The sequence below is a fragment of the Equus quagga genome, chromosome 3, assembly GCF_021613505.1.
Source record: "Equus quagga isolate Etosha38 chromosome 3, UCLA_HA_Equagga_1.0, whole genome shotgun sequence".
In the NCBI taxonomy this organism is placed as follows: domain Eukaryota; kingdom Metazoa; phylum Chordata; class Mammalia; order Perissodactyla; family Equidae; genus Equus; species Equus quagga.
The window spans coordinates 89,288,876-89,314,602 of record NC_060269.1 but is presented as its reverse complement, the minus strand read 5'-3'; the positions used below and the strand labels follow the sequence as shown (position 1 = coordinate 89,314,602).

The following is a 25,727-nucleotide window of genomic DNA, read 5'->3' as shown; positions in this document are numbered from 1 at the left end:
GAATTAAATATAATTTTATTAATATCTGGGGCCTTTTGTTAATTAACGTTAATTAACCTATATTGTTTTTTGAAAATATGTCGGGTTTTGCTTGTAAACTAGCAAGTCATTTTCCTTTACAGTTATTTCCTTTCAAAGTAGTCCTATGAGAGGATTCAAGTCTTGTTTCAACAATGTCATTAATGCTTAAAATATTTCCTGACATATATTTTGGGTTTATTGTCAGAGTATTTTCCTACTTGACCTTCTTTATCAGACTTGTCTCCAAAAGAGTCTTAATTATTTGCAGAAATGAAATCCTCCCTCAGAGATGAAGATTTTCTACTACAGAGTACATTTTCGTAAATCAACTTCAGGTTCTAAAGGTTATATTTTAACAAGACATTCCAAACATGATTTTAGGATTGGCAGTATTGTTGAAAATAAGTGTATAATCTTTTTGGCTATGTCAAAGGTAGGGTGATATGTAACCCTGGTTTACCCAGAACATTCTCATTTTTAGTACTGAAAGTCTTGCGTCCTAGGGAACCTCTCAGTCCCAGGAAAACTGAAAAGATAGACCGCCCTAGAAAGGGGACTATTTTTATTTGGATAATGGTGATCTTAGAATCTCTTGGCTCTATTAAGGTATATAGAATTTATAGCTTGGCACATAACAGCCCAGAATAAAGATTATATCTTTTAGCCTACTTTCCATCTAGGTGTGGTCATGTGACTAAGGACTGGACAATGGTACACGAGTGTAAGTAACAAATGGAACTTCTGGGAAGTGTCTTTAAAGGAAAGGGATGAGCCCCATTTCTCCTTTCCCTGATGACAACTGCCACCATATTGGATAATGAGATGATCTTGGGGAGGAAAGTTATATCCAGTGGGACCCATGTCATTCTCACTGTGGAGTGCTATATTAGCCCTGGGTTGTTGACCTCTGTACTTATGGATTGAGAGAGAGAACTAAATTTCTATATTTGTAAAGCTGTGTTATTTGAGGTTTTCCTGTTACCCAGAGCTGAATCAAATCCTCTGATAAGGTAGTAACAAATTTTAACAAGAGAGATGATTTTCTCAACTCTGTCATGGACAGAGGAAAACCCAGACCTGAGACCATGATTCTTCGTCTTAGTTTCGCAATTTTTTTTGTCCCCAGAGTTGCAAAGTTCTAAATTTAAAGTTAATTTTAATTTACTTTAGTTTAAAGTGTAAAACACAAGTCAAAGGGAGATTTCACAAAGGCAGAGGAAATCAAACAGGCATTCACTTTTTTGGTGTTTTGTAGCAACCTCTTCCATGAGATTTTGGAGGTGGGTGTTTTGTAGAGTTTGGGGAAGTTTTGAAACTTTTTGCCATCCTAGTCTTCAATGACAGCCCACTCTCCTTGTAACTCTCAAGTTATTCCTTCTCAAATTCCTTTGTGGACACTTCTTGCTTCACCAATATTTTTGTTATGCACTTTTTTTTCTCCCCAAAGCCCTGTGCATAGTTGTCTATCCTAGTTGTAAGTCCTCCTAGTTCTTCTGTGTGGGATGCTGCCACAGCGTGGCTCGATCAGCGGTGTATAGGTCTGCGCCCAGGATCTGAAATGGTGACCACTGGGCTGCTGAGGCTGAGTCTGCGAACTTAATCACTACGCCACTGGGCCAGCCTTGCTTCACCAGTATTTATTTTTATGTGCCTCAGTGCTTTATCGTTAATCCAATACTCTTTTCCTTTTATACCATATTTTTAATCGATCTCATCTACTTTTTTTTTTAATTACAATAAACAATTTATTTAAAGCCAAGTTCTACACAAGTTGGCATATCATTCTTTATTTTACCTTCCTGTAAAGTTCCTGGATCTTCTCTTAACCCATGATTTGTTGGCCTCTGCCTAATTCTAGCTGTTTCCCTAAATACAAGTGTGAACCAACTGTTAAATATTAACTTGCTATTTTTAGAGTTCTCTTTATTTTCTCTTTTCTCTCCTATCTAAAAGAGACCACTTTGAATTTCTCTCAGTCTGGGGAGGAGATTTCAAATGGTTGTTTACCACAATCCAAACACTGCAACCCAGTACAGACACACACACAAACAGTACATACACTTACTATACGAGATGCATTCTGTTTTCTAGCCTCTTCTATCCTGGTCTATTTTGTTCCCTTTTATTTAGTTCAGAATGAATATTTATTGAATCAACGAAATTGACTTCACAATCTACTAAGAGGTTATGATACACAGTTTAGAAAACAGTCACTCACTAAAATATTCTTATCTGAAGGGAGAAGAAATGTCCCTGATAATTTCTAGAGCACAAGGAGTTTTCTACAAGATCAGCTAAAATAACAACCACAAGTGGCCATGTTTATGGTACCAAAACTATATTCTCATTGTCAAAGTGAGGTAAAAGATCAGATCTCATCTGCTTTTGTATTTTAAACTGTTATATAATGTGGATTGATTCCACAATTTTATCTCTAGCCCAGACTTTCTGTTTTAATTTCCAGTAGTCAACATGTGAGATACTCTGCTATCTTTCTGGTAGTGAGAGACTCCATATGTAATTCATACTGTTCAGATTTCAAACTGATGGAGAAGAGCGCCTTCTCCCTAAACCTGTCTCCCCTTGTGGATTCTCTATTTGAGTGACATAAGCAGTCACCAAGGTTACAAATCTGTCAGTCTCGATGGCCCTTCTCCTCACCCTCCAACGCAACACCCATTTTTCCTTACTCACTAAGTCTTGCAAATTTTAGAACTTAAACATTTGTTGAATCCGCACCGTGTCCTTCAAGCCTATTGCCTCTGTCCAGTTTCTGACTCCTCCTATGTCTCTACTTGGGTTACTACCATAACTTTCGAATCACTTTAGTGCTCCAGTTTTGTCCGCCTCAAATTGCTTTCCTCCATGCAGGCACCATAGGGGATAACCTACATTTCAAATCTGACTATGATGCTCCCTTATTTAAAGCCTTTCAATGACTTTGCCTCGCCTACGGGATATAATCCACGTTCCTCAGGGTGGCCAAGCCCCTGGTGCTTGGTCCTGGCTTAGCACTCCCACCTCATCTGCTGCAGTTCTGTGCCTTCAAATTGGTGTTCTGCTGACACAAAACTGCTCTAGCACACAGTATGCTGAGCGTCACGCCTTCGCTAATACTTCCTCCGCCCCTTCTTCCTTTAAAACTAGTATCAGGTGCCTCCCCTTTTAAAAGGCTTGCCTGACATCACTCTCCAGGGTGAATTAATTACCTCTGCCCTCTGCTCCGAAAATATCTCATGATTTTTCTCCCATTTTGCTCATCATATTGTTTTACTAATCTGATTAAATATGTCTTCTTATTAAGACACATAGTAGGCCCTTAATAAATATGTTTAATGAATGTGTGAATTAATTAATGTATTAATGAGTGCACTAACAGTGCATGGAACAGGGACATAATAGAAATAAACTCTATTTAACTCTGGATATGAGACGAGCTGGAAAGAACCTCTAGAACCTCTGCTATCCAAAAGATTTGATTCACCTGACTTTGCTGGCTGAATAGGTATCTTTGCCTCCCACACCTATACATATGGAGACTTAGAGATGGTGGCCTTTGTCTTGAGGGAAAAAAATTCCAGTTTACAATTGTTCTCAGTCGACTGTAAGCAGCATTGATTTAACAATATTTTAGGAGATAGACATTGATCATATTATTCCTGACAAAGGAAATCATTCAACCAACTTTACATTTTGTCACATTATACGTTAGACAAATTATGCAAGTTCTTAGAAAATTAGTCAATTTGAATGAACCATTTGAATGGCTCAAAGATTAATTTCTGACTAAAAGGAAATTGAGTTAACCCAATTGTGTTTAATACTTGGCAGGAAGTTAACTAGCTTCAGAATTTAAAAAAAATTTAACAAGTTATAAATTCCCCTTCTAGAAAGCACCTTAAAGAAATGTGAAACAATTTATGATTTTAATCATAAAATTGGCTTGAATCTTTTAAAATTCTTCCTGTATAACTATTCATTTATAGTAAAATCTCTATGATGTTGGAGGTATCTTTTTATGTTCTTTAAATTGAGTGAACATTTCAGTACTTGTTTTTGGTCAAGATCTAGCCTACTTGCTAGTAGAGATAACATTTAATTAGCAGAAATACCCATGGATCGGAACAGTAGAAACTGTGTATGTACTACTAGTGCTTGAGGGATTTGGGTTTCTAATCCTCTTAGTAGACCTCAGAGCTGGGACCAAGTACAACAAAGGAGGTAGACTGATTATCCTTTGAACAAGCTACAGGGCACCGTTTCTTTGTATGTCAAGGCCAGTTTAGCTAAAACAAAGTGAATATGGAGAAGTGTGGAAGGACGTGAGGTTGAAAGAGTATCCAAATGAAAGGATAGGAATGATTTATAAATTTGGGGGTGTAGTAAAACAATTCTAAATAGAAGAAGACTTAGATGAATGTTCTCTTCCATTGTTTTTCTTGGGTCACACGCAGCACAGTGTGACATGGTTAAGGGAGCATCTCTCTTGGAATGAGACTAGGCTGTCCTTGAAAAGCCAAGCAGAAACTAGAGAGGGGCTCAGTTTTGGGGACACTAGTGCTTGAAGGGAAAAGAAGAGCCTGTGAAGCTCATGCGTAGTCTGGTTTTGGTCACCAGGATAGAAAATCCTACAGTGAATTGGGGATAAGGGTATAACTAGCTACAAAGAGTGTCTATGTGTTTGGAAAATCCCTTGGGATTGGGATTATAACATGCTTCTGAAGTTAAGGATACTGTTATTCTTTTCCTCTGTCACAACTTAAATGACGCACAATTATATTTACCATTTTAAATATCCATGTCTTCTTTTTTGACATAGAGCTACTGTACAAGCAAGAAGGAGTAGAAAAAAGATTGCTAGAAATAGATATATATACAAATCCATACGTACTTACATTTAATATATATTTGACAGTGAGATTTAATATTTGCTGGCATTTACTCCGATGTTTTTCTTTGTCTTAAAGGACTGAGGTTGATTTTCAAAATGATTTATCCCTATGGCTCATACTAATACATCACCACTTTAAAATTTTGCTTCATACAGCTGTAGCATTACCCACATGCCACAGGAAAACAAACCTTTTTAATATATGAAGGGTGTCAATGTTAGTCATGTGATTTGTAATGCTTTTGCTTAAATATTGATTTTTTCAAATTCAATTTTTATTGATTTCTCTTAAATATTAATCATTTCTAATGACAGCTTAAAAAATAAGCTGAGCCCCTTGAACATTCTTGCTCTCCACTCCTTGTAGAAATAGAGTACAATTTCAGTATGCTTCACATTAAGTCAAACAAAAACATACTGCTTTTTCATTTAAAAGTTTAATGTCATAAATCAAAATTTTATTTGTGCCGAATCAAGGGATTTATGTAGCAGATTAACTGTGGCTGTGCAGTTTCTCCACGAACAATCCAATGCCATCTATGGTCTCTCACCAGTTTATCTGTAATTTACCCCCATTGTATGCTTCATGGAAAATCATTCCTGGCTTTTAGGCTATCTGTGTTCTGTAGTATCAGTGAAGCTGACTGGGCCCAACTTAAATATGATGACTAGAAAGTGGCAGACTGTCAACAGTTCCAGGGGACAAGGCTTCTGGGATATTAGTGTGTGGAAGATGCTCTGGTTCTTCTTGAAAACAAAAGAAATGTCGCTTCTCAACATTGGCTGTGTTTTAAATTTTTGATTAGAAATCAGCACTTCTGACTGATTGAGAGTTAAACTTGTCAATGATTAACTGTGAGTCTTCCCTACATCATTTAACCCCTCTGACCTTGGTTTCCCCATCCAGAACATGGAGGAAATAGTGCCTGCCATTGGCTGTCAAGGACTTGGCGTGGATGAGTGAATTAGCATCGGTGGCTCTTTGAGAGAAGAGCAGGACAGGCAGTTCCCAGCTCGAGAGGGTTTGTATTCAGAGATTTTCTTTCCACGTGGATTGGGATTTGGGGATATAGCCATCCACACAAGGAATTTCTAAGTGGTGGTTGGATTTCAATCCAGTCCACAGAGCTTTTTAAACCCATAAAGCAGATAAAAAGAAGATATTTTTCTATGAACTCAAGATTAATGAATTAAGTATTTTTACCTTTAAGGTAAAAAATATCCAGAAATATTGTTGAAGTACTAGATATTAACTTAAAGAAAAATGCACTAAAACGTGATAGGTTTTGTCCTGTTGTGTTTTTGGTGATGATGTTTAGAATAACAACGAAAAGGCAATGAGGATAGAGGTTAATGAAAAAAGTAAATAATATTTCTGTACACTATAAATTTATTGAAGTTGATAGCAGGGTGTAAGAAAGACTTTTTTTCTGAATCTAATGCTTATTTATTCATATTTGGTATAGAGAAAAAAATAAAGGTAAACATACCAAAGCATATAAAAATGATCTTCTACCAGTCGGAGAGATTCATTATGAACCCCTCTGCCTTGGTTCTTGATTTAAACTAATCAATACAATTAATTTTGCCTTTCTTTGATAAAAGTGCCTCACCAACACTATTCTTGTACCTAATCATCATGACAAAACTTCTCTGTCTCATAAATAAATCAGGGCTAAAATACAGCATAATAAATAATGTATTCAAGCATCTGGTATGGTCATAGCGAGGGAGAAGGAATCCTAAAGAGCCAGAAGTTAGTCGGCAAAAGTCTAGGGCAGGTGAACTGAGGAAAAAGGATATGAAGAAGTAGAGTATACCAAGGGCCAGAGTTAAAACGAGAACACTGTACGTTTGCAAATACAGTTAGTTCTATATACGAACCACTAATGAATTTACTGACTGGTCATCTTTTGTTATGGACCTGAGTTAGCCAAACATGGGTTCCAATCTAGGCTCTACCACTTACTAGCTGTGTAACTCTAGACAAATTTATTTAACTTCTTTTTTAAATTGGGATAAAGTTTACATAACATAAAATTGCCCATAGTAAAATGTACAGTTCAGTGACATTTAGAACATTCACAGTGTTGTGCAACCATTGCCTCTGTCTAGTTCCCAAACATTTTCACCACCCCAAAAGGAAATCTACACCCATTAAGCTATCACCCCTCATTCCCCCTTCCTCCCAGCCCTTGGAAACCACTAATCTGATTCCTGTCTCAATGGATTTACCGATTCTGGATACTTCATGTAAATGGAATCATACCATCTGTGACCTTCTCTGCCCATTTAACTTCTTTCTGAGCTTCGGTCTCCCCCGCTGTCTTCCAGACTTAACAGCTACCTTACTGGGTCATCGTGCGAACTAAAATGAGATCATGTACATAAAATACCACACACAAACCCTGGAGCCATGCAGGCTATCAAGTAGTTTCTCTTTGACTGTTAGTTTTAAACCATTGCATATATCTCTGCATGTGTATAGATATTGTACTAATTTGTGAGGATTTGCTTAAGATGAGATTTTTTTCTATTACTAATTAACTGCCTTTGTGATCCTGTTAATGTGGGTATTTCTAGGGATTTTCATCTCGGCCTGTGGTGTTGCCCTGTGCCCTCACCTCGTCTCCTGCCTTCTTTTCTAAACATTGTTGTACTTCCATCCATTTGGTGGGTCCTGGGAATTTTCTTTTCATATCTGTGAAAACAGCAAGCTGACCAGCTTCTCTCTGGCATCACACAGCATGTGTGAATCTATGTTATGTCCAAGCAACTTTGTTCATAGTTAATTTGTTAAATTCCTTTGGAGAACAGACATGGTGTTCCCCACTGAGCAATCAGCACAGCTGTGAAGCCAGGCAGAGGCTAAACAGAACCCAGTGTGAAATGTGTATTCAAAGCTCAGAGATGGTGGTCATGGCTGAGTCCCTGAAAGTTTACTGGCCTCTTTTTAGGAATGTGCAGCTTAACTTGCCCCAGAGCCCCAGATTGCCTGTAGATCCTAGGTATAGCATAAGACACATGTCTGTGAAGCCTTAATAGACACAAACAAGCAGAAGGGGATGCCCAGGAGTGATGCTAGCATCCCATCCCACTCTACACTCTTCCCTCCCTTCTTCCTTCTTTCCTTTTCTTTCTTTTTCTTCTTTTCTGTTATCCTAATATTTCCCTTCCATCTCCACAGCTACTTTGATCTTGGTATGGTGCTCCTTTGACAATTAAGTGATGGGGACTGGCCCCTGACAAGTCATTATGAAGGGAGCTGAACTTTAAAAGAAATAAACTAAACCTTAAGCACCACTTGTGGGAGTCAGAAGAAACCATGTACCACTACCTTGTCGTGGGTAGACAGTGGGTGGGCAAAAATGGCAGTGTGTGTACGGTCTTCAGTAAGCACTCCTAATAGAATCCCCCCCAGCTGAGATGATCAAAGGAGGCTTTCCCAAAGCTAGCCTATGAGTTATGGGAGTCAGCCTTCATTCAGAGGTCAGAATCACACGTCTCCTTGAAATATTCCATACAGTCCAGGAACTGACCTTTGCTGTTGTCAGTAGGAAAACAAGTACAGGCTGGACAGAAAGATTTCAGGGAAATGGGTCTAATGAGATTATCAACATACTTGATCTCTCTTTGTGTCTCCATTTTTTTGGTTTTGGTTCTCTTAGGTAACATGATAATGACCGAAAGGAAGACTTGGGTGTAGAAAACATAAGAATCTCCTGAAAAAGGATCCTTCATGATTCCTAGGAACGTTCATGGAATTCTGCTGGAATTTTCCAATCTTTCTGCTTGGTTGAAGGAAGATCTGCTTACAAGTTTCTCTCATAAAGTTGTTTAGGAATGTTATGCATATAAAAGAAGTTTTTGGAAACTTCAAAGTAAACCCAAGTGTGTGTGCACACATGGAGTGCTCTGAGCATTATGCTAAAAACTTTACATGTTGCATCCTTTATTTCGACCAATGTGAGGTATGTATTTGGGAAAATTGAGATTCAGAAAGGGAAAGCAACATGCCTAAGTTGATCAGGTAGCTAGTAGGTGTCAAGATCAAAATTTGAATTCAGGTCTCTCTGACTCCAGAGGTGACAAATTGATGATTGGCAAGCAGACTACCAAAGGCCAAAGTGTTTTGTTTGACCAGCAGAAGGATTTTTTAAAATCTGAGTAATTATTAAAAAGAAAGGGTCTTCACATAAAAATCCAGATTTCTAAATTCTGTTGAATAATTGTTGGCATTTGTATGGCAACAATTGGCTGCAACTGAGTAGAAGCTGCCCCTTCTAGACAAGTCACATAAGCCTTCTCTGCCTAATCCAATACCCGAAACACTTCATTCATTTACGTTATCCACCTAGTCTCTGTGGGCATTTGAGTTGGCAATCCCTGTCTTATGTGATCACCGATTAATGGTCTATTGTCACAAAGTAGAAAAGTTAGAGATTTAACTTAATGGCAAGACTGAGGTTAATATTGTCATCATAAGCATATGATATGCATTGCTCATGATCCTATAAAAAGAGAAACCTAGGATTTATTGATCTTTATTAATCTTTTCTTCTTGCATTTCTTCTGATCAAATACTCTTGCATTTTCCACTAGTGATCACTTCAGTCAGAATCTGACCATGGTCTCTACAGACAGAATAATGCTCCCCACCACAAAGGTATCCACATCCTGATGCCCACAACCTGTGACTATGTTACCTTACATGGCAAAAAGGACTTTGCAGATGTGATTAAGTTTAGGATTTTTTTTTTTTTTCTGAGGAAGATTGGACCTGAGCTAACATCTGTTGTCAATCCTCCTCTTTTTGCTTGAGGAAGATTGGTCCCAAGCTAACATCTGTGCCAATCTTCCTCTATTTTGTATGTGGGTCGACTGCCACAGCATGACTTGATGAGTGGTGTAGGTCTATGCCTGGGATCCCAAGCCATGAACCCAGGGCCGTCAAAGTGGTGCGTGCCAAACTTTAACCACAATGCCACTGGGCTGGCCCCAAGTTTAGGATGTTTTGTTTGAAAGGTTATCTTGGATTATCTTGGTGCCCCCAATGCAATTATGAGGTCAAAGAAGTGTAGAATGAGACAAAATGGATAAATTCCAAACACAGATGCTGAACGTGTCCCGTGATACCATTTATTTACACTTGTGCTCTAGATATTTACCTGCAAAGTTTTATTTAATTTTATAATGCTGTGAGGCAGGTGTCATTATCTTTATATTACAGATGAGGGAATGAAAATACCCTCAGGTAGTAAATCGTAGGGTTGAATGAAAATCATCAGTGTAAATTTCGTCATTTGTAACAAATTCTTATTCCAATGTTCTCTTCACTATGCCTATAAACTTCACATTAATCTTCTCTTTTATCTTCATTTCTGGCCTAATTTTGGAACTTGGATTTTATTAATAACATATTTATGTAAACACAGAATCTTTTTAGATAGCTGGATGTCTTGCTAAACTAAACTATTGTAGTCATTAAAAGACTATATCCTGGAGCCAGACTGCATAAGTATAAACACTGTTCCATTTCTTGCCAGCTGTGTGTCTTTGCAAAATTGTATGACCTCTCTGTGCCTCAATTTCCTCATTTGTAGAATAAGAATAATAACAGTGTCAATCCCATAAGATATTGGTGAGGGTTAAGTGTGTTAAAACATGGAAAGTGCCTAGAAGGCTTCCCGGAACAATATGGTAACCTTTGTTTATCATTATTACAATTAGGATCAGTGACACTCCTTAAGGAGAAATGGATATTTTTATGACTCCCTCCCCCACACACCAAACATATACTATCAATTCAAGACAGATTATTTATGTTCTTTTTGACAGGGTTGACCTCTTTAGCTTTTTGGTCACAAGAGAGAAAACTACCACCTCTCCTGGCACAGCAGACTTACTTGGGCAGTGGTTTAGAATTCCTCCAATCTCTGACTCTGTCAGTAGTTTTCCCCTTTGAAAGGTTAAAATGAGAATATTGCATTTGAATGTAGTATGTCACTCACTCAAACTGTGTAGGGGTGAGCTTATCATAAAAAGGTCAGACGTCTGACTCGGCAGGTCTCAGCCATCTCTCTTCTCTTTGGTTGTTCTCCGTGGTTAAACTTTGGCATGAACAGAGGCCCAGCCACCGAGTCCTTCACACTGAATGATTTTATGCACCACCTGAGCTCCATGTGGCTAAGTGCCTTAGTTGGTTCTTGAGCTGTCACCATCTTGTTTCCACACTGACAGCAAACAACAACTTTCTCAAGCTATCTGCAAGCAGCTTCTTTGGACTCTTTGAGAGGATGAGAGAATGAATGGGGGTGGAGTGGCATCCTGAAGGGAAGTGGGTGATATTCCTGGCCTCAGGTATTCCCCTGGTCCATCTTTTTTCCAGCTTTTATTTATGAGACAAGAGGACTTTGGAAATGAAGCTAATACATTTCTAGTGAAATAGAAACAGGGTCCTAAACAGTACAGTTGATGTTTAAAAGCAAAGTAAACAAAAAGACAGACAGAGGCGGAGGAAGCCCTTGTGAAGACAGTGTAGATAGACAGTAGGAAGAAACTGACTTGTGTGAAAATTGCAGCTGGGCTAGAGTCTTCACTGTCCCCAACAGGACCCACTCAGCTGGTAGTGAAATTTTGTATCTATCCTTAGGGTGGAGGATAAGAGCCATGGGGCTCCCCTCCAGTATCCATACCTGGGCAGGTCATCCCCAGTATCTCCTGTTTCTCCTTCATGCCCAAAGCTGGCCAAGTGCAGTAGCTGTAGATGTCAAGTGATTAAATACAGTAGATATCATCTGTAATTCACAACCCTTGGCTTGTGAATTTTAAGATCCCTGTTGGCTGCTTCACTCAACAAATATTTATTGAGCCCCTATTGGAGTCAAGATTAACTTTTCACCTTGCCCTTTAACCCCGTCCTTGTCACCACAAGAAGCCCAGACCTCCCAAGTCATCACTTATCTGTACATCCTCTTTGCAGATCCTGTGTGTCACCATTTAGCACATTTCATATTATTTTGCAGTTCTGCTTTTACATAGAGTTCCTCTCCTCAACTCGAACTTCCTGGTGCCTGTGAGCTATGCCTCTTTCCTTTGCATCCCCACCTCTCAAACAGTGTTCAGCACTTAGTGAGTGTTCAATAAATGGCAGCTAAATGAAGAGGACCTTAGAATTTGCCATCAGTTGACTTTGGCAAGTATGTTACAAAATGAAACAGGTATTCTAAGAAATCCAATAAATGAATCACAAGGGTTTCATTTCCCAATAGCAGCCCTCAGTGTTATCAAGGGGGACTGAATCTTGCAGAGGAGGCATTAGTGACCCTCTGGGTGCTGGAGTTTAGGGGAGAGGGTGGGGACGAAAACAAAGCTTTAGCCTGTTCCTTGGACTCACAATCATCTTACTTCTAAGTGTGCTTTGAGTTTGGCTAATTGTGTAGAATGCCTGAGCCCTGAGTACCATGTCGTGTCACTACTTGATTTGCTTGCTATCAGCTGGGTTCATCACTACATTTTTCATCAGACTAAGGAAAGCACAAGCATAAAGGATCAGAAACAGAAACATCATAATTTCATTATAGCTCAGGCCTTTAGCATGTAGTCTGTTTTGCAAATTTTTTATATTTATATTTGTTGTTATTGTAAGTTCAAGTGATATTTTAAACACTTAGATTCAGATTAAATGTGTTACTTTGTTTCAGAAAGAATTTGAGGTGAACACAAATGAATTTATTCTAACGACACAAAAATTATTAAACAAGAAAGACAAGAAAAGAGATGAAAAGAGTAAAGTCATTTGTTACTTTTGGATCATATCTTGATATGACTCAATATTACTTATGATAACAAGCTCTTTGTTGATAATAATGTATCCTCAAAATTGAGATGTTCTTCTCCTTCCCAGAGATGAAACAATGAGCCATCCTCTTGATTTGTCAAGCTCCCCCAGTGATCACCTGACTGGAAAATGTATGCTTTAAAGAAGCAGTGTGGCATCTGTCAAGATACTCATTCACCAACTGCACTGAAAATGGGCTGTAAAGAGTAACGAGAAATGATTAATAATAGTCACCACCTGTTCAGTATTTCCTAAGGAGCATTTATTGCTGTCATTTACTAGCTCTGTGATCTTGGTCAACATCCTCAGCTTCTCTGTTCCTCAGTTTTCTCGCATGTAAATAATTGGTCTAGGATTTCACAGCTAATAAGTGGCATAGTTAGGATCTGAACCTAGGTTTTTTTGACACTTAACCCCCATGATATGCTGTCTTCAGACCATAGCCCCAATTCTTATTGAAACTGTTGTGTTCCTGGTGTAGGTGTCAAACTTCAAGAATAGCCATGAGGACTATTTCCATCTCTCTGCATTTCAACCAAGCATCTTCAGCCTGACATCTAACACCTTTCCTTCACTAGCTTCGACTTCATTACATGCTACATCTTTCCAAACAATCTGTGCTCCAGCCACAAAATAGTCCTAATAATAATAATAATTTATTTTCTCACATAGTCCCACAAAACCCCAGAGAAATCAGCAATATAATTTATACTTCAGATTATTAAAGTGAGGGTCATAGAAGTTAAGTTCAAGATAATACAACCAGTAAGGAGAATTGTCATCCATTCCACGAGTACCTGCTGTGTACCTACCAGGTTCCAGGGATCCAGTGGCAGAGGACTCAATTCTTGCCCTCAAGAAGCTCACCAACTAGTGTGAAAGATGGAGGAATAAGCAGACAATCTCAGTGGAGTGCAGGTAATGCCTCGATAAAGGTGCGTACAGGGTGCTATGCAAGCTCGTAACAAAGTAGAGGAAGGAGGAGGAAAATGTGCTCAGGAAAGGCTTCCAAGGGTGATCATACCAGAGCTTGGTTCACCAATGGTGAACCAAGAGGATAACTGAGAGGGCTTCTAGCCCAAGAGTTCCCATGAGAAAAGGACTAGAGGCCTAGAGAAATGTGGTATAATGGGTAGCTGCAAGAAATTCACTAGGGCTGGAGTTGAGAGTAGAATAGGGTTGTGTTGAGTTCAACTCAATGGGGGTTCTACTGTGAAGGGCCTTGCATGCCACACTAAATAAATTGAATTTTAACATGAAGATGATAAGAATTTGATGACACTCTTAAGCAGCAGAGATATGGGGTAAAACTGGCAATTAATATGGCATTTTTACCCTGCATTGGCGGATGTGCTGAAAGCAAAACTGTGGTGGGAATAGAGTTGGATAGATAGAGTTAGAAACAACAGACCTCTGAACAAAGGCGGAGGTAGTGGGCTTGGAAAGGAGGGGGAAATATCTAAACCTCCTTAGGAGATGAAGTGGCCGGATGTGGGGGTTGGCAGTGGGTATGAGCAGTGTGGAAAAGGATGAATCTAAGCCAACTCCCATCTTTTGGCCAGACAACTGGGGTACGCAGTGATGCTTTCACTGAAATAGGGAATTTGAAATAGGAGCAGATTTCAAATGGAAGGCAGCCAGCTTAGTTGGAAACACATTGGGTTTAAGAAGCGTGTGAGACCCATTAAGATGTCTCTTGAACTGGTTTGGAGCTAGGAGAAGGATGTGGTACCAGGGAGAGTATGTTTCAGGTGAAATCATGGGTGAAGATGCTGTCACTGAAAGAAAGTTAGCCAGAACTTGAATGCAGGTTGATCTAACTCCAGAGCCCACACTCTTTCCATGACCCATATTGCCATTTCCCAAGGATAACATCGTTTACAATTGTTTGTGCTGTTTCTTACACTTGGAATGCACTTTCTCTTCATCACTGTGTTCTGAGATCCCAGCTGCTCTTCAAACGTCAGTCCAAGTCCTCCATTCTGTACAGGGTCCTCCCGACTGTTGTAGTCAGCATTAATCCTGCCTGTCCATTCTTCCATTGTATGTTTTTACTCCTCTCATATAGCACTTAGAATCTTAGAGACCTCGGAGGGTCTTGAAGAGTCATTTAGCCCAAGCCTCATTGTGGTACAAACCCCTCCTTCAACAACCCCCACAGGTAATCTTGCAACCTTTCCTTTAACAATTTTACAAGCAAGCAGTTCATGCTTTTCAGAGGCAACACATTCCAATTAAAGGCAGTTGCAATTGCTAGAAAATTCTCCTTATATCCAGAGCTGTCTATTTTAACCTCCGTCCACTGATACTTGCTTTGCCCACTGAGGTCCACTCCCTCTTTATATGAGAGCCCTTCAGTTCTTTAAAGACATTTATCATGTACCACTTTACTGCCCTTCCCAGGGCTGAACGTCCCCGGTTCCTAAAGCTCCTCTTTAGAGCATGCTTTGTCCATTTCCTCATCAGCCTTTCACTCTCATTTCAAGGTACACAGTTTATCTATATCCCTCTTAAAGTATAAAACTCAGAGCTCAACCCAATAATACACATATGATCCAACTACCACCAAATAGAGAAAAACTATGCCCCTCATGCTTCTGAATATATTTTTTACTACTTCAAATATAGTGTAAGATTTTATAGGTATTATCTTGGCCCTTATCTATTGACATGTTGAGTTCACAATCAATTACTTATTATAGTTGCTTTGGATCATGGTTATTTGTAAACGTGTCTCTCCCTTCTCCTAATTATGTCTTTAGACATGTGTTATTTATCTCTGTAATTTCTTTGCTCTACACGGTACCTTTCATGTAGTTGAGCTTAATAAATGCTGTGCCTTCAAACTAATGTTGCTTGGGGTGATTTTCTGAAGTCTGTTTCCTTAAAAAGCCACAGCCAAAACAATGACACAATTTTGTCTCTTTTATTAAGTAATGAACTTTTTTGTCTGTTTGAATTATTATCAAAAAGGGATTTATTAAAACAATGTTCTGCTAAGAGAAGAGTCGAACATTTAAATTTGAGTTAAAAACAAAGTGAAAAGAAGACTGAATTTTCTCCATGACAGAATGGAATTTATGCGTCTGCTTTTTCAGAAACATGTCTGAACTCAGCTTTGATCTCTTTGAGTCTCTAAGAATCCTGTCTTTGCATTTTTCTATAATTAGTTTCTAAGTCAGCTGAGAGAATGCTCCTCTCATCTGTTTTCCTAGTAAGTCTCTTTCTGAGCAACAATGCAAAGTGACCCAGTTCTGGTTTTCCAAAAGGAGACATACAAGAGGAACTCGCATGCCATAATAATTTGGGGGGAAAATACTCAAATGAAGGAAACATGTCTGAGTAACTTGAGAATATTTAGATATGAATTTAACTGTCCACTTGCACCTAAATGACAGATGAGGTACACAACCTTGTGGTTATCTGTAGTCAAGAAATCTAGCATCTCCATGTTAAAAAGATCACAATAGGCCCGCTAACCCAATGTTTTAACAAAGGACTCCATTCCAAACATCCTTAACTGTGGTGAGCTTGGTCTCTGAGAACTGACAAGCACTTAGGAACACAATAGACAAATGTGGTTTGTGATCTGTCCTACTTCTAGAGTTGAGCCTCTTTCTTAGCTGTTCAGGATTTAAGATCACCTCTAATGTGCCTCCCAGGCTGGTGGTGCAGTCAGCACAAGTCATTCCCATGTCTTCTGCTGTTGTATTTTTCTCCATGTGCAGCCTCTCCTAGAGACAAATTATTTGTTAATCACATTGTAGATAGATCCTTTCCAGGCTTAGCACTTCCCTACATCACATCAAGGGGCCCAAGATTAGCTTCTTTATTATTTTTAAGGGCAGAGGCAGTGAGAGGCCGAAATGTGGCCTCCTTGGGGAGGGAGATGGACATTGAAATACTGATAATCTCTATGACCAGACCAACCCCCTTCAGCCGCCATAAGTAAATACACAATCTAAATTAAAATATTGTGTTTGGTACGCAATTTTCCTAGCATCTAGAAACACTGCTGCCCCTAACCCTTCCTCTGTAGAAATTCTGGAGTCCTCACTGAGCAGAGGTTTCTGGTTCATTTGCAGATACACAGGGCACTTTCACTAATGTCACAAGGTTAGTTGACAATATAATCAGGTATTGATATAGTTGGAGGGCTCACTTAAGAGTAGATTGAGACCACATACTTCATTGAGACTTCTTGGCCGTTCTCCATCACCTTTCCTAAACTGTTCTTCATTCACATTAACATCTACTGGCATTCTGGGTTGTCTCCAGGATGCATAAGAAGTGATCTGACTGACGTGGTTGTGAATGCCCCTGCTGTTTCAAAGATGAGAGAGGAAATCAAACATTTGCTGAACATCCACTATTCCACTATATATGAAGCTTGTTGTTGGCTAGGTTCTTTACATACATAATCTCAGTTCTCTAGAGATCACTTTCTTTTTGAATGAATGCAACCCCATGCATTCCTGAAAGAGTTGTCACAAAGATGAATCCACAAATATTTTCTTTAAGTGCAAAAATGTTGAGCTAACTCTAATGTCTTTGTGTGGGGTTTAATGCCACTGTTGGCCTTAATGGCCCTAGCACTATTTTCAAGAATGAATAACTACTTATTTGCTTGTGGCACCTCAGTAGTAACTGTACCAAAACCCTTTGCTTATAGGATGTTAGAAACCAAAGGAGAGGATGGAGGGAAATTCATTATTAAGTTAAAAGTAAAAATGGAGAATGATAGTATCATGCTTATTAAATAATTTAGCAAATATTGAGTGTGTGCCAGGCATGGATGAGGCGCTGAGATATAGCAGTTTAAAACAAACTTGGTCTCTGCCCTCATGGAGCTTACAACAAAATGTAAAGTGTGACCAGTAAACACAGAATCAGAAAGATCTGGTTTCCAATTCTGGCTTTGCTTCTAGCTGCCCTTCAGCAAGTTCTTTAGTCTCTCTGGGCCTCAATTTTTCCATCTATAAAATGAATGAATTGGCTAATTCTTCAACCAATTCTTCATTGATTTGTAGTTCTGTGGATTTTATTTTTTGTCTTGTGAAAATTGGTTTTGCCTGCCTTATGTTAGGAACTCCAGTTTTTGACCTTGTGCTTTTAAGGGGTCTCTGTTGAAGTATCTTCCTAGTGAGAAACTGTTATCAGTTACAGACTTGGTTTATCTTTTTTTTAAGAATCTCTAAAAGCAAGTTTAAGAGTCTGACTGGCAATGAGCATAGCTCCTGCTCAGTCCACTCCCGTGGTCTCCCATTACTTTTTGCCCAGCATTACATTTTAGTGCTATTTATGACTTTTTACTTGATTTTAATTACATAACTATATTCTTCATCCAACCAATAAAGAATAATTTGGAGAACAAATGTTCATGAAACATAATAGTATACATGCCTATTTCATTATCTGGCAGCCTTCTTAGTTTACGTACAAATTATTGACTCCTCTCTGATTTTGCAATCTTATCACATTTAATAAATGTTTTTATTGGATTTCCTTAAAAAGTGTTCTGTTTTCTATGGGTTATTAAATAATTCAGATGTACATTATAGTCGCTAGAATAATTTTTTAAACTTTTCAAATTCTTTCCTTGAGTCCATTTATATTTGCAGCCTCCCATTTCCCTCTCTCTGCTCTCACTTTCCTCTCTTAGACCTCACGATTCTTGAAAACAATGGTCGTAGTTTAGTAACTTCATTATGTGCTCACCTCTGGACTCTAGGGTGCATATTTCCAAGTCACTCTGATTTATTCAGGTTTTCTAAGCATTTTTTACCTACCTTATATTAATAGATATTTTTACAAGGTCTTCATTACTTCCTAATTCTGCAAATTCCATTTCCTTATTTATCTTGCCAAAGACAGAGTTGAAAAAGGAGTTCATTATCTCAGCTGTTTTAGAGTCATTATTAATTTCACTCCCTTCCTTATTTGTTAATGGCTCTACATATGCTCAAATATTTCTTTTCCCTGGTATAGTTGTAAAACACCTTCTTACTCCTTTAATGTATTTGGCCAGCATTAGCTCATTATTCCTTTTGGCTTTCCTTCCCGTTCCATTCCTGGGAGTCCTGATAGATTTTTGTGTCTTATGGGGGAAAGGTGGGGGTTTGGGCAGATCCAGGTCTGTGGGCGGCCTTATAGAAAAATTATAAATTTAAGTTTAAACGTATTTATTGTAGGATAAAGCTGGCAAGTACTATAAATATCACAAAATCATAAAAAATAGCATTGACTTCCTTAATTAATTGCATGACATACCTCTATAATGCTTTCTTTCCTGCATTCTTTGGTTGCATACTCTTTGGTTATCTCTTCATATACTAATGATTTTTTAAAATTTATAAGGTTGCCAGACTTAGCAAATAAAAATCTAGGATGTTTAGTTAAATTTAGATTCCATAAAACATGGGGAATACTTATGCTAAAGATTATTTGTTCTTTATCTGAAATTCAAATTTAAGCAGGCATCTTGTATTTTATCTGGTGACACTAGTAATATCATTTTCTACAAAAGAATAGAAAAGTGATTTAGTCTACCCTCTGAGATAGTTAGTCAAGGAATTTTTAATTTACTGGCAGTTTAGAAGAATTTATGGGGCCTCTTAGCTTGTTACTGGTAATTTTATGCAAAAATTTAGAATTGTCAAATTTAGGGAAAACTGTATCAAGTTTCTCTCATATATAAGTTCTAACATTTTGAAGAATTTCTCCAAAGATAGCTTCTAGCTCTGTCCATGTTAAACATTCTTTCTCCTCCACCAGCCACATCTTTCTGGTACTGGTACTATGGGACATAGCCATATGGCAGTATGAACTCTGGCCCTGTGACTGTGAACTTCATAAATATATCCCACTGAATTCAAACTGAAGATATCCTTAACTGCACTTCCTCTTAGTCTGATCGCAAAATACGCATGGTCCCTCCAGTGCCACCTGACTGGAGAGAAAGGTGGAGTGGAAAGAGCCAGTGGTCTTGACTGTCTGGGGTTAAAAGATCCTAGGTTTGCAAATTTGATAGAACATACCTTGAGAATAGACATCTCAGGCTTCTCCTTTGGGTCTTGAAAGGGGACTTAAGCAAATGAGGGGCCCTAAAATTTAAACTTTATTGGATTCATGGGTAAATCTGTGGAAGGTACCATTTTCTTATTTCCTGTTCCCAATATAATACATTCTCATTTCTCATCTGGTCATTCTTTTCTCTCTCTCTCTCTCCTTCCCCTCTGTCTTTCCTTATTCTCTCTCCTCTCCCTATCTGCCTTTCTCTAGAATATTCTGCTCATATCTCAGTGTGGAATCTTAGATTTTCATGGAAAGAATCTACTGAACCTCAATGATGTTATTTTTGAAGATTCTTCAGACTTTGTCCCAACTTTTGGATTTTAATGTATTCTCTCAATGTTCTTAATGCACCACACTCTTAATTCTCCAAACTTTAATTCTTTGAAACCTGAAACTCTTCTAGGACTGGGACCTTATTATGCTGAATTCAGGTCGCTCCTTCTCAGGGATATTAAGCTTCCTTAAGAGTCTTACATTTTCAATGGTTTTGTTTTAGTTAGGAAGAATCTCTCTCAGTGGGGTCCTTCTACTTACATTGGATATGACCCAGACTCATGCATATCTTTAGGGTCATGCATATCTTTAGGCATAATGAATGTTATCTGAGTCCCAAATCTCCCAGACCGTGGAACTGAAATTTCCAAATACTGTGAGGTCTTTAGTCTGAGTTTCTAAGTTAGGAATTAGTGTGAGAACCCCCTGCCTTTAGAATTAGGACTACAGCACATATTTCACTGTCTCTAGCATCCGCTCATTCTTTCTCACTCTTTTCACTCGCTTTCCTTCTGTTGCTTTTTACTGCATACATTCCAAAATCCCATTGTGAACACATTGTCTGCAAAAAATGATGAGATGGGTCTGAAAACTGATGTCGCTGTCAATTTTCTTTTTTAAGTCACTTGAATGATTAGAATTGATGATCCGCATGGTCACTTAGTTGGAAATATCTCTCACTTCTTAATAAAGTATATAAAATCTATTCGAATGAAAGTAAAAGTTGAATTGGTTCTAAAACCACTATACTACTACCAGTAATAACAGCTACCACTTATAGAGCGTTATTTAACTTAATCCTCAGAACAACCCAGTAGAGTAGAGATTATTATCTCCATTTTATTCACATGGAAGCTGAGACTGAGAATTTGTTCAAAGTCGTGTATATAGTAGGTGGTAGGTAGGTTCAAATCCAGATCTGTCTGATTTTAAAATCCACGCTTTGGATGGATAATCACTAAGTAATACTACATATGTAACAGTCTTTCCAGTGGGACTAATTTCAAACCTGGAAAATCTCCAATTTAGAGGGTCGCAAGCAATTTCTGCCTTCTAGGCAAGAGACTGACACTGGGCTTGCAGCAGATCCGCCCTCTGCTTTAATAAGCAGCACTTTGGTGGGGACTTCAGAACTTGGGGTAGGAGGCAAATACCTAGCAAAATGGTCTTTAACTCAGTGAAGGTGCCTAACTGCAGTTTATCAGGCTAAGATATTAAGAGTCTTGTTTAGTAATGTATATTGAGGGTTTTAGTAAACCATTTTTAAAGAGGTAGAAAATTCATTTTCAGGTCTCTGAAGTTTTATTTAGACAATCCAAGTCCCTTGCTTCTGTTTGTCCATGATGCTTACCTTTTCCTTCTTGGAATGGCATCTGCTTTCCTTTGGCCTCATCCATCACTCCATTTGGTTCTAGTGGAGCTACCTATATCCTCTAGACTGTAATGATTGGCCAGGGATGTGCAAGTGACCAATAGTGGATCAGAATCCTTCCTGTTCTTCCCTTTGGGGTTGCTAAGATGGGGCAGGATGACAACTGGCCTAGACTTGTCTGCAGCCATGAAATCCTCAACCTTCTACCTGCTACATGGAGGAATTCTTTCTCAAGGAAGAGAGAAGTATAAGGTACAGGTGGAGAAAGAGGGAATCCTGATGTGACAAGGGGCAAGTATGTGGCACCCTTAGGGAGCTCCATCCCAGGACTTTCTGGTTATAGGAGTCTTTTAATTCTCTTCTCAGGATATTTTCTTATTTGTTTGTTTATTTGTTTTCAAGAGCTAGAGTCCAAGTACGAACCATCAGGAAAATCTGGGACAGGCCTGAGTTTTTTACATCATGACAAAAGAAATAACGCAAAAAGGTGTGCACTGAGCATAAAACAATACAAGCTAAACCAGACTTTGCATATTCCAAACGTCAAAATTTTAAGACCCAACAAGCCAGTCTTTGGGAAAGTTATTCCCTTTTAATTGTGTGACTCTGAAGCCAGACCCCAGACTGGAAATAGAGGTTTTCTCCCGAAAGGAATGTATCTGCAAAGTGTCAATCATCTTGTGAATAGGCCAGCCCTGGGGCAAGACATAAGAAGTGGCTTGGACTTACGGAAGGAAGGACTGCAAGAAGGTCTTTCTCTTTTCTCAGAGATGAGAGGATGGGAGATCAGAGGAGGCTGGACTCTCAGGCCAGGAGAAGGTTGGATCATGCTCAGTCCTGGAAGTGAGTTGGAGTGTCCACGTAGGGGAAGACCAGGGGCCAAGCAAAAGATTATGCCATGGAATGTCAGCAATTATCACCACCAGAGAACAGTACATCAGGGTCCCATGATGCTCATCAATAACTGAGGCAGCCACTGAAGGTGTGGGAGGCAGAAACAGAAGAATATGAAAGACCAGTTCCTGAGATAGCCTTCCGGGAAAGTCAGAAAGAGCAGGGGCTATTTTCTGGAGATTAGACAAGTACGGGCTCCAGGAGAAAATGAGTATCAATTTATTTTGTATGCAAAGACTAGCAAGGACAGGTGCATTTAGGTTTTACGTAGATGTTATCTTCAATAACTAATTCCTAATGGTTGTTGCTAATTGATTTTCAGAGACCTGCCAGCAGGGAGTTCTATTCTAAGAAGAGTACTCAGTTCTAGAGCTTTGGAACAATTCTCTACCAAACAGCCTAGTTCTGACGGAATGGTGCCAAGTAATCACTGGTTTTAATACCAGGTCCTCTTGGTTGTAGCTGTCATTACAGGCCATAGTTTATCTCCTTTGATTAAAATGGAGCTAGTGTTCTTTAAACTTGAACTCTGAGTTGGTTCACGTAGCTGGCACTATTTTCTTTTAAAAGGAAAGTAAATAAAACTGACATTTTCATTCTTAGTATTACATTTCCAAATCAGCTCTCTGCCTAAAAGCTAGGTCTCATTGGCACACTAATGCTTCACATATAACGATGATTATCACAGTGTTTGAATACCACTTTAATATTTACAAAGAATTTGCAGGTCCTTTATCCTTTTTGTTCATCAATAGCCTAGTGAAGTTTATAGGGCAAGAATTGTTATTCCCAGTGTGCAAATGACACAATTAGGTTTAATGAAGTGAAGTGTCTTGCATAAGGTCACAGAGATGGTGAATTGTGTTCCCATGTCTCTTGATTCTGGATTCTACACTCTTTCCACTAGGTTCTTATTTCCTACCTAAATTTTGTTGGTGGCACTTATTCCTTAAGTTGTGAATCACATCCTACCAAGATTAGAAACAACTTGGGGAAAGACATTCACCTTGGATCTCATATATACTCATCAGAGTGAGTGTGGAAATGGGAACCAGGGCACTGAATGAAGAGGAGTAGGTGGGTCTGGATTCTATTTACATTCTGTCACATGGAGAAGACAATTGTCTTTCTCAAGAATTAATTCCCCCATATGCAAAATAAAAGTGCTTGGCTAAATGATATCTAATTTCCTTCTAGCCCACACATGTTACATTCTTTTACATACCATCCTTGGTTGCAGAACCCATATGTCTTTCATCTGTAAGAGTTTCACTTTGTGCAATTTATTTTCATTAAATACTTTTACCTTATTTCTACTGTCTATTTTTGAAGAAGTAAGACAGGATCTGGTAGAAATACCTCTAATCATCTTCATATAAAATATGTTTACGTGTCTGTGTCTCAGAAACTTTCAGAGCTATCTAGCTGTACACGACCCAACATCCCTACATTCTTGTGATAGCCAGTGACTTTGTAACATTCTGGATTCCATTGCATACTTAACATAATGTTTTGAATCAGATTTGTAAGAGATTTAGAGAAATTTACACTCCTTGGGATATAGCTTATTTTAAGATCACATATCACCACAAGTCAGTGACCACCCAATAGTAATTCCTCTGTGAAAGAGACTCCTGAGGACAAAATCACATGACTCCCCCTGAGGTTAAGAAAGCTCACTGAACTAGCTTTACACGCCTGTGAAGCACAGTGCGTTGGCCGCCAAAACTGAGCGCAGTGGCTATTACGGGCTGAATTGAGTCCCTCCAAAATTCATATGTTGAAGCTATAACCCCTGGTACCTCAGAATGTGACTGTGTTTGGAAACAGAGCCTTTAAAGAGGTGATTAAATTAAAATGAGGCTGTTAGGGTGGATCCTAACCCAATCCGACTGGTGTTCTTTTGCAAAGAGGAGATTAGGACGTACAGAGAGATACTAGGGATGCACGTGCACTGAGCAAATACCACATGAAGAGGCAACAAACGGTGGTTGTCTGCAAGCCTAGGAGAGAGGCCTCAGAGGAAATCAAACCTGCCAGCAACTTGACCTTGGACTCCAGCCTCCATAACTGGGAGAAAGTAAATTTCTCTTGTTCAAGCCATCCAGTCTGTAATATTTTGTTACTGCAGCCCCTAGCAGACTAATACACTGGCCTTACTCATAGTTTTGATTTTGTAGAGTCAGTGAAGAGTTTTATTCATACTTACCTGAGTGAAGATGAGCCCACTGTAACCCAGAAGTACAGTGGAGTATGTGACACAGATACTCACATCACTAGACAATGCTGGTTCTTCCTTTTTCCATCCCTACCCTTTGCCATTTTATGCCATTTTGGCCTCTCCTCAACTTTTTCCATCATCAGAATAGTGGATGATCTGAGATAGTCTTTTAAACTTACTTATTGGCAGACTATATGCTTTAGTTTGGGGTTTTTTAAAAACAATTTTCATTCAACAAATATTTATTGAGCATCCTCTATGTGCCAGATGCTAGAGATACATCAAAAAATGAATCAGATGAAAGTCCCTACATGGGTGGAGCTCTTATTCAATAGAGACGTTCTTGAACAAAAACTCTTTTGTTAATATAGCATCACTATCTGTGCTTTGCGAGATTGAAAGAATTTGGAAAGAAAAAATATCCTTTCTTCCTGCTCATATGTTGAAGTAGAACATTGGTTTATGAAATATAACTATTACTTTTATAGATTAGGGAACAGAGAAATTAGTATTATTATCTATTTTAACTACTTTTAGGGCAGTACTACTTAGATAAGTCAAGAGAAATGCATTCAATTTTACTTCATTAGAAAACAATTTATCACCTTCTGTTCCCTTCCAAAGTTTAATATATTTCTTTTTTCTTATAGAGGTATTCCAAGTGCCTAGAATATCAACTGGCATATAACAAGCTCTCTATATGTTTATTTATTTAACAAAAATGTGAAATATTTGTTAAACATTTTTTAAAAAGTGATTTCCTGGGACTGGCCTGGTGGCACAGCGGTTAAGTGCACACGTTCCACTTTGGTGGCCCGGGGTTCGCCGGTTCAGAGCCCCGGGTGCGGACATGGCACTGCTTGGCAAGCCATGCTGTGCTAGGTGTCCCACATATGAAAAAGTAGAGGAAGATGGGCATGGATGTTACCTCAGGGCCAGTCTTCCTCAGCAAAAAGAGGAGGATTGGCAGCAGATGTTAGCTCAGTGCTGATCTTCCTCAAAAAAAAAAAAAAACGGTGACTTCCTGATGGCCTAAGTAGGAATGTCTACCACACTATGTGTAGTGTAAAAGGTTAATTGTCAACTTTTGTTTTAATTGTGATATTAAAAAGTTAACTTTTTTGAATCTTTAATTTCAAGC

General features: G+C 38.7%; 1 protein-coding gene across 1 annotated transcript in view; it reads right to left on the bottom strand.

Moving 5' to 3' along the window:
- The window catches only part of LOC124236796 (oocyte-expressed protein homolog), a 43,948-nt gene extending 29,154 nt beyond the window's left edge, over positions 1 to 14,794 (bottom strand). Inside the window, exon 1 of the mRNA XM_046655747.1 lies at positions 14,657 to 14,794. Within this exon, the coding sequence (XP_046511703.1) occupies positions 14,657 to 14,794 (138 nt within the window). The remainder of the gene's footprint in view (positions 1 to 14,656) is intronic.
- Positions 14,795 to 25,727: the final 10,933 nt, after the last annotated feature.